General features: G+C 44.8%; 1 protein-coding gene across 1 annotated transcript in view; it reads left to right on the top strand.

Moving 5' to 3' along the window:
• The first annotated feature begins 172 nt into the window (after nucleotides 1–172).
• SKI (SKI proto-oncogene) overlaps nucleotides 173–9,360 on the top strand; it is a 96,903-nt gene continuing 87,715 nt past the window's right edge. Inside the window, exon 1 of the mRNA XM_009871859.1 lies at nucleotides 173–1,305. Within this exon, the coding sequence (XP_009870161.1) occupies nucleotides 394–1,305 (912 nt within the window). The 5' untranslated portion in view covers nucleotides 173–393. The remainder of the gene's footprint in view (nucleotides 1,306–9,360) is intronic.

The following is a 9,360-nucleotide window of genomic DNA, read 5'->3' as shown; positions in this document are numbered from 1 at the left end:
GAGAGAGGGAGTGTGGGTGCTGGAGGTGTGGGAGGCGGGATTGGGTTGCCTGGGGGGTTGGCTGAGGGGGGGAGTGCTCGGATGAAGACCTCTTTTTGCCGTGACTCTGTGCTCCATCGGGGCAGCTTGGAGACTTGGAGCTTTTGAGGCTGTAAGGAGCCAAGAGAAAAGAAAGAAGAGAGAGAGACACGCATACAAAAGGATTTATTTCCTACCCGTTAGTGGATTGTTAAACCTGAGTGGGAAGGAGAAAAAAACAACCAACAAGGGTGGGCTGTTTCATTTTGTTCATATTTTTTTTTTCCTTAAAAAAAAATCCCTTAAGTGGATTTGTACCAGGGTGGAAGATAACTGGGGATTTTTGTTGTTTGTTTTGGGAATAGAAACTAAAAAATGGAGACTGTAAGTAGAAGCAGCTTCCAGCCTCATCCAGGACTGCAGAAGACCTTGGAACAGTTTCATCTGAGCTCTATGAGCTCCCTGGGTGGCCCTGCTGCTTTCTCAGCACGATGGGCACAGGAGATGTACAAGAAAGACAATGGCAAAGACCCAGCAGAACCTGTACTGCATCTGCCCCCTATCCAGCCTCCTCCGGTAATGCCTGGTCCCTTCTTCATGCCCTCGGACAGATCCACGGAGAGGTGCGAGACCATCCTGGAAGGGGAAACCATCTCCTGCTTCGTGGTGGGTGGAGAAAAGCGGCTTTGCTTGCCCCAGATCCTGAACTCGGTGCTCAGGGACTTCTCCCTGCAGCAGATTAATTCGGTGTGTGATGAGCTGCATATTTACTGCTCCAGATGCACTGCTGACCAGCTGGAAATCCTCAAAGTCATGGGCATCCTGCCCTTCTCCGCTCCTTCCTGCGGGCTCATCACTAAAACTGATGCTGAAAGGCTCTGTAACGCCTTGCTTTATGGTGGCACCTATCCTCCCCACTGCAAGAAGGAATTCTCTAGCACAATTGAGCTGGAGCTTACAGAGAAGAGCTTCAAGGTGTATCATGAGTGCTTTGGGAAGTGTAAGGGACTCTTGGTGCCAGAGCTTTACAGTAACCCTAGCGCAGCCTGCATCCAGTGCTTGGACTGCAGGCTTATGTACCCGCCTCACAAATTTGTGGTCCACTCTCATAAATCGCTGGAAAACAGGACTTGCCACTGGGGCTTTGACTCTGCAAACTGGAGATCCTATATCCTCCTCAGCCAGGATTACTCTGGGAAAGAGGAGAAAGCTAGACTGGGCCAGCTCTTAGATGAAATGAAAGAAAAATTTGACTATAACAACAAATACAAGAGGAAAGCCCCCAGGGTAAGTGATGCCTTTAATTTTAAAGGGGGTGGGAGAAGAAAGAGAAAAGGAATTTTCTATAATTTTGGTGCCATCCATTGATTGTACCCAATTTGTTACCAGCTGCTTTTCCTTTGAGTCATTTAGCAATCTAATCGTGTTCTTAATTCTCACCACGTGTGTGTTAGACGAGCAATGTTTGAGATGGCACCACTTTTCCTCCGGTTGTGTTCTGAACACAATAGTTAGAGTTTGTTTAAATTACATGTTTGTGTTTTCATATCTTACTATACTTGGAACCTGATCTTTGAAACCCATCACACTATCCAGACTTTAGCAGGAAGTATGTGATTTCGGGTCTTAAGAGCTCCACTTAAGGGTCAAGACAAGGAATAAGCCAGAAAAAAATAGCACCTACGGATGGCTCCGGATGCAGATATGTACAGCTTTCTGATCAGCTGCATGTTGACAGGGGTGGGAGGGGGGGGCCAGGCTGTCTGAATACCTGTATTGAGATAAGATGTGGCTGCCTAGAAAAAAATTCTGTCAGCAAGGCAGGTTATGGATGTTCAGGTGAAGTGTGTGGAACGTGAGTGGAGGAGTCGCTGTTTTTAGGGTATCCCTGTGGAGTCTGAATCTCCCCACCAGACAGGCGTTTATGGATTGGATTATGTGTACGTTGAGCAAATGAACCGGTCTGGGGCCAGCTGCAGCAGCTCCTTAAGGTATGCCATGCCGTGCTGAGCCAGACAGCTAAAGCGCGGTTTTTTAGGTGTCTTTTGTTTTTCTTTCAGTCTGAGCTGCCTTTAGATCCCAGAATCCCTGGTGTGTGGGTGGGAGAGGCTGCCTTGGCATCTGGCAGCAGCCCTGAGCAGCGGGCAGCAGTGCCACAAGGCCTTGAGGACTTCCTTGCAGACACCGGGATGTCTGGCTGGCCGGCGGCGGTGCAACTGGCTGTGGGCAGAGCAGTTTGCTTCTCACTCCTTCACCCCCTCCCCAGGCCCCCTCAAGATAAGGTTAAAGCAAACTCTTGCCTACTGAGTTATACACTGCAGGTTTGTTGCTTGGATTCTGCCTTGTCTGGGAGAGATTTCTGAACTTTTCTTTGGTTTTTTATGTGTCTAGATTGGAAGGGCAATGACATGAGCCTCAGAAAGAGGAGCAACGTTTAAAGCTTGCCGAGAATGTTCAGTGAAATCCTTAATTAACTTACCAAATACATGTTTAAAAGAACAGACACACGTTCAGACTTAAACAGAGCTTTTATTTTTAAAAAACACAACAAAAAATATCCAAGCAAAACCCGGAGTCTTTAAAATATGCTGCACAGGCAATGCAGTAATTCCTGCAGCTCTCCTAAGAGGCCTAGTTAGCCCGTTTGATTGGCCTCCACGTTTTTTGCTTAAGAAGTAGAGTCTCACTCATTCAGGTTCCAGTTTCTCGCCTGGTCTTGTGCTTAGCCCCCGTTTCAGTCCTTGTCCTCACCCCTCCTTTTCCACCCGCTGGAGTGTCAGAACCGCTGTGACAAAGCTGGGCTGTAATGAGGCACATTATCCCCGTGGTTGGAGGTGGATGTGTTTTTAATGGCTTGTCTATTCTCTGTCAGTCATGTGCTAAGATGGAATGGTGGGATGTACATGAATGTCTGTGAGAGGAGAATACGCCTCTGAAAGTGGAGGCATTTTTCATGTTGGAAAATGAATTTTCTAGGGCGTGCTTCGTTTGGGAAGCCAGGTTAAGAAATCTCCACATTCTTGCTCCACAAAGGTACTGTGTGCCTAGCTTGGTCATTTCCAGAGTTAATTAGAAAGTGAGGGTTAGTAGAGGTGTGCTTTCCTTTTCTTACAAGGCTTTTATGGCATTCTGTTCAGCTGTATGATTTATCCAGCATTTCAGGTGAGGTTGCAGATGGAGAACAAGAAAAGACAACTAATCTTGGCTTTGGCTGACTTTTTGGTGACCCTTTAATAGATCCTGGTTCAGCACACGGCAAGGACTCTTCCACCACCCTCTGAAATCTGTGTAGCACTTCTTACAGAATGAATTTGAGATGCTTATAGTGCACACCAAAAATTATGTAAGGAAATCATGGCCATCTATTTCTCCAAAAAATTTGCCATAATTCTGTCATCATAAAATGTTAAATCTCCTGCATAGGTTCGTTTGGGAGGTGGCAAGGAGTTTGATGGACAAGAACAGAGCGGTACGTGTGTGCTCGGACTATGGGATAGAAAAAAAAGAATGCTTTATCATACGACCTGTGCAGAGCTGGGCTCAAGTTTCAAGGCTTTTGAGCCGTCTTCAGGGTTGTCCTGTTCATGTGGTGTAGTCCTGAGGAGATCCTGACAGTGCTGGCAGAGTTTTGTTCCTTTATCCTTCCTTTTTCTGAAGTCTTTTTTCCGTTGGGCTTAGCCAATGGATATCATATGCTAAGGTCATTTGTGTTGTAGCAGTGTGTGCAGATAATTACGGAGAGATTTAATCAGGCTCTAGGGTTGGTAGACTGTGGCCAGGGGCAAGTAACAGTGAAGTAAAGTTTAGATGCCTAGTAAGGAAATGAAGGGATAGTCCCATGTCTGCGTCTGTGTTTGTGTTAATCACTGTCAGTCTGTGTGGGTTTCGGGTGTCCGTTGGGCTGTCTCTGTGAATGCGTGTGTGTCTTTGTGGTGGTCTTCCTTTTTGATGTAGGTCTCTGCCTTGCTTTGTTCTATTTTAGGCAGAGGTGTTTGTGTGTGTTGTGTGCCATCATCTGCTGTGTCAGATATTTGGTCTCCTACTTTCAAGAGCGGGCTTTTTATCAGTTTCCCCATTTATTTATTTGTGGGTGTCTGTGTACATGATGCTTTGTGTGTTGTGTTTTCCCTGGGCCTCTATTAGCATTTTGGTACCATGGGAGGCATATGACCGTTTTTGTGGCTGTTTAAGCAGTGAGGTCTTTTGACCTTTTTCTGTGTCTTCATGAGGTTTGTGTGATGAGGTATGTAATTCCTGCCAGCACAGCTCTGCCTTTTAAGGGTCTGACTTAAATGGAGGAGCTGGGTTGGCACAAGCCCCCGTTGCACATTCAGCATACTGGCAAAAACTGCCTTTTTTTCCTATCTCTTTTCCCCCCTTTTCATTCCATTTTTTCCTTGGAGTGGTTTTAAAGCAGTGCTACAAGGAATAGCTTTACCTGGGTACTTCATTTCCAACATGTCTTTCCAGATGCGTCAAGTATCTATTGTGCATGTGTCTATATCGAGAGATGGCTACGTGGGTGCAGATGTGTTGTCTCTCAGCCAGCCTGGCTGGTTGAACACAATGTGTGTTACCTGGCCTTGCCACTCGCAGAAGCAGCTTTTGTCTAGATCTGTATGAGGTCAGCAAAGGGTCTTAACCAAAACCGGAGGGCGCTGTGACAGCTGGAGCCCCCACTAGAGCAGGAACCACAGAGGCCGCAGCCACTTTCCTTATTCTCTTCTAAAATTTTTATATCCCTCCCTGTTCATCCTTGCATGAGCGATTGGCCTCTTCCATAAGCTCCTTCACCTTCCTGCCACTGCTGAAGCTTTTCCCTTTCTGGAGCCATATGACAACTTGTCCATTTTCCTTTGTATGTATCCTTCACTTGGTTTTCCACCTTCTCACACGCTCATGAAGGCTTTTTTTCCTGCTTCGTTTTCTTTCTGGTCTTTCAGTCTCCATGCACCAACATGGCTTTTCCTCGAGTGGGTGTCCTTTTTCCCTACCTGCCTCTCATTTCGTCAACCATTACTGGCACGGAGCACAACCACTACACTCTGGGATATTTCTAAAAATTTGAAATGTGAATAGCCCGATAGGGTTGCAAAACAGGGCCCTCGAAATCCATTATTGATGCCAAAGCCATTTTCTGGAGCTCAGCAGCTGGAGCATGTTGAGCGTTTGCTGGTATAGATCTGGCCTTGGTGTGTCTCTCACACTCTCTTTCTGCTCTGCGTGACAGACAGCTCTCTGCTTTCTTAACATCAGTATGCTTCCACTGTGATTGAATTAGTTCAGAAAGCAGGCCTGAAGGCTTTGTTAGTCGCTATTTCCAGTAAAGCAGGGTGGGTTCGACTCTGTCTCTTTTGAACCCATTTTTTCTTTTTTTAAATATTGAACCGCACAACGTTTGACAGTGCTTTCATATTTCCTACCTGTGTGACAGACATCTGTACTTTTAGCGAAACTGTATGTGATCAGACACTTAAGAGAATAAGAGAGCTTTCCTTGCACACGTGTGAACACACCCACACACGCTAGCGCTGCAGTGTTCCCACGGTTCAAGTCCCAGCAGCACTTCTATGAAGTAGCTGGAAGCTAGAAGCAGCATTCTGGGTACTGACACACAAATGAGCGCAGAAGGCCTCCCACTTTATTTCACAATGCCTACCAACCCAGCGCTGCCACAACATGCAGCTTTCTCAGCTGGAGTGAGGTTTAGCCAGGTCAAGTGCGCAGCCGAATCAAAGAACAGAAATTGCTGAAAGTGAAATAGCGCAGTACCGACTGAGTTGTGGAGTAGCTGTGGGCTTTTAGGTGCTGCAACGTGGTTGCTGTGCTGAGCTTTCAGGCCACCTGAAATCCTGCGTGAGTAGTGCTAGAGTGTGTATTTTTCTGTGTCCTGCTGGCAGCAGCAGCCTTCTTTATTTGTTAATGGTTTATATCCTATGGTAGGTATAGCCGTGAGGTTCTGGTTTTATCCACACGCGGTGTTGTTCAGGCCACTGGATGGATTTATTCTTTTTGGAACAGACAGACTTGATAAATACTCCTGGATTCAATTGTTTTTCTACAGGGCAATGAAGTAATTTGTTCTCTTACCTGATGTTCAAGACTTATGTGAGAGGTTCTCCAGTAAAAAACTTCAAGTCCCTAAAACAAAAATGTTGAAGTCTTGAGGCGGTAATTTAGTTCTGAATCCTTTTACGGCTTGGAAGTCAAACTTCAAAAACAATACCACGCTTAAAATCCCGTGTACCTGAGGAGATGTCAGTGTTTAAGCAGACATCAGCATTTTTTCCCAAGCATGCAAACAGTTTTATAGATGTTGTAGATCGAGAACAAAGAAGCAGGTACGTGCATGTGTGTCAGACAAAGAATACGCTGCAAATAATGATCTAATGATGTTGACTCAACGACGGCTCTCTGTTGTCCCAGAGTAGTTTCTAAGTTCCTGAATTCAGTGCTCCCGAGTTAGGGAGGGATTTTTATGCAATCTTTTGAAAATCACCGTCTGAAATATTTGAACATCTGCCTCTCCCTTCATTGTCTGGGCTGTCTCGCTTGCTTCTTCATTTCTGTGGTTTCGGGCTTGGGCGTATGTTCTGCCCAAACAGTAGCAGGCTTTGAAGATGCATGTAAACACAGTTTGGCTTTTTGGATGTGTTAGGAGCCCAACACCTGGTCCCGCTGCCAGGAGGTGAGTGTGGTTGTCACTAGCTGGAGCTGACTGACCAGTGAGGGTGTGTTTTCACTTGAGAGGCGCGTTTAGATCAGTGTTGTAAAAGCATCTGGAGGCGTCTGTTTGAGGCTGCTCGGAGCGTGTCTAGACAAAGCAGCGGTTAAAATTCTGGCAGCTGCTTGTGCCTTACCTGCACCTTCCTGGATTCTCAGCGCTGCTAGGGCAGGGGGAGCTTTGGGCCTGCGTCGAGGTGGTGGAGCCCAAGCAAGAGTTGCGTATCTGAATGCCTTGTCCGTTCGTACTGAAAATGTTTTCGTCTATTAGCAAAGTTGTGCTGCCAAAGTGAAGAGACTTGAATGGTACTGACTGAGGCAAGGAGTGGGCTGGTGGTGACAGCTGGTGATTGGAACTCACGGTGCTGGCTCGGCTGGCCAGACTGCTTTGCCATCGCACCAAGAGTTGTCTCCATGTGCACAATACTTAGACCCAGAAATTTAATTTTCACTTTTTTTTTTTTTAAAAAAAGCAAACTTTGAACTTGATGCTGTAGTTGGTATTTAGAGGGAACTGTTATGGAACAGTTATGCTAAATCTAACAGAGTTCTTGGAAAGAAATTAGAGCTTAACCAAGAGTAACTTAGTCTCAGTTGTAGAGAATCTGTCAATAGAATACTGTCAGTTACTAGGCTTATCTGTTTTAACTGAGTGGCCACAGAGCACTCAATTCAAATTGATCTTCACATATAGGAAGCATTACTTTAAAATGTAGTAATACAGTGCATTTTTGTTTAAAATTTGTCAGATACAGTATATGTGTTAATGATAGATTTTTATTTATAACGCCTAATCTGTTTGTGTATGTTTTCTGAATCTGAGTAGTATATGTTAATAAAACTACACCACTTTTAATGCTATTCCATTCAGTCCCTAATGCAGTCGAGTATGTGTTCTTGGAAAATAATTACAGGGAAGCAAGCTTGATCTGAAAAGATGTGCCCCAGTCCCTTACCTTCGTCATCCACACCTTGTGTATACTTTTACATTTCATTGTCGGTGAAGAGTCAAACTTGGATTGTTACTAAAATCACCTGTTCCTGTATCTCCTGGAACATACGAGGTTAATTTGGAGGTTTGGGGCTTTGGGGATAGTTCTACAGTTCTCACTCAAGCGATCAGCCGGCAGAGTAATTGGAACCAGTTCACCCACAAACCACAGAAGACTTGTGTGTGTATCAGACTGCTTCCGGCGTGCTGACTGGCAGTGCTGGCAGGCAGAGAAGAGGGGCCGATTTTGAACCAGAGTATTCTGGTGTTGAGACAACGTAGCTTCACGGAGTTTGTGGCCTTACCTGTGTTGAAACTGAGAGCAGAACAGGTTCTACTCCTGTCATGTTTTATTTGGCTCACTAACAGGGTTTGGTTTCGTAGATATGTGATGGTGCTCAGATCCTGATGGATTTTAATGAATGGGGCAGTAGTTTCTGCAACTGGGATCTGGCTTCAGACTAAAAGGATTTTGCCTGCTGGTCCCTACATGCAAGATTGAGTTTTAAGGTTGTGGCAGATAATCTAACAGGGTGGATTTTTTTATTTTTTTTTTGTTCCTCTACTTACGATTTGTCAGGTGGTTTTGGTTGTTTTTTTATTTATTTTATTTTATTTACTGACGAGAAAGTACATGTAAAGTTGGGATAAGGGCCATCCTTTTTTTCTGATGCAAATTCAAGGACCGTAAACTTGGCCTCAAAATTGTATCGGGTGCAGTTCTTCGTGTGCCTGTTCCGTTGTGCTGAGCAGGCCTGCTGGCTGAGAGAGATTGGCCCCTCTGCACTGAGCTAATTATTTTGCTTTGACTTTTGGTTGGATGAGGTAACAGAAACACTGATCCAAATCCAGACTGATCCTGTCAGTGTGTCACAGCCAGAGCTCTTCTGGTGGCCAGTGGGAATTCCCCTGTGTGGAGCTCGTCTGTTGGCTGCATCTCTAGTTTGGTTGCTATCACATGGAATTGGCCTTCTTCAAGCAGTGGATGCATATTAAAACAACCTGATAAGGTGCACAGACATATGTTCTGCTAATGAGATGGGCCCTGCCACCCTTACTCATGTTATCTTTACTTGTTTTAACAGTCTTATTTAAAAAGTCAGGGAAAACATGCACAGGATAAAGTTTCTGTGTGTATGTAAAAATTGCAGCATCATTCCATCTACTGGAGATAAACAGCAAAGGGGCTAATCAATAACTTGGTTTCTGGCTTTGTTGTTTATTGATTTCTGTACAGTTACCTTTGCACATGCTTTGTAGAAAATGTAACTTCCATGTTTGGTTTTCTGTTGTTTTTTGTTTTTTGTTTAAATTGGAGCTGTTTCTGTTTTGGTAGGAGAATCAGTTATACTGGAAGCGCAAGAATTTCTTAAGCTTTAAGGATTAGAAGACAGCAGCAACATTAAAAAGTAAGATACAGCCTGGTGCTTGTCTTTTCCTGCGGAAGATTTCAGTGATACATTCAGAAGACACGTACCTCTGTGCTTTGTTCTTCATCCTCTGCTCAGTCAATGGTATCGTTTTATAGAATAAGGTCATTGACTTGGATTGCTTCTTGGTTTCTCAACCCTTTTCACCAGCCAGTTTGTGTAATGTCTGTCTGAAACATTGAGTAAGGGCATTGAAAT

This window comes from Apaloderma vittatum, unplaced genomic scaffold, assembly GCF_000703405.1.
Source record: "Apaloderma vittatum isolate BGI_N311 unplaced genomic scaffold, ASM70340v1 scaffold25606, whole genome shotgun sequence".
Classification (NCBI taxonomy): Eukaryota; Metazoa; Chordata; class Aves; order Trogoniformes; family Trogonidae; genus Apaloderma; species Apaloderma vittatum.
This window is presented reverse-complemented; position numbering and strand designations above follow the sequence as displayed.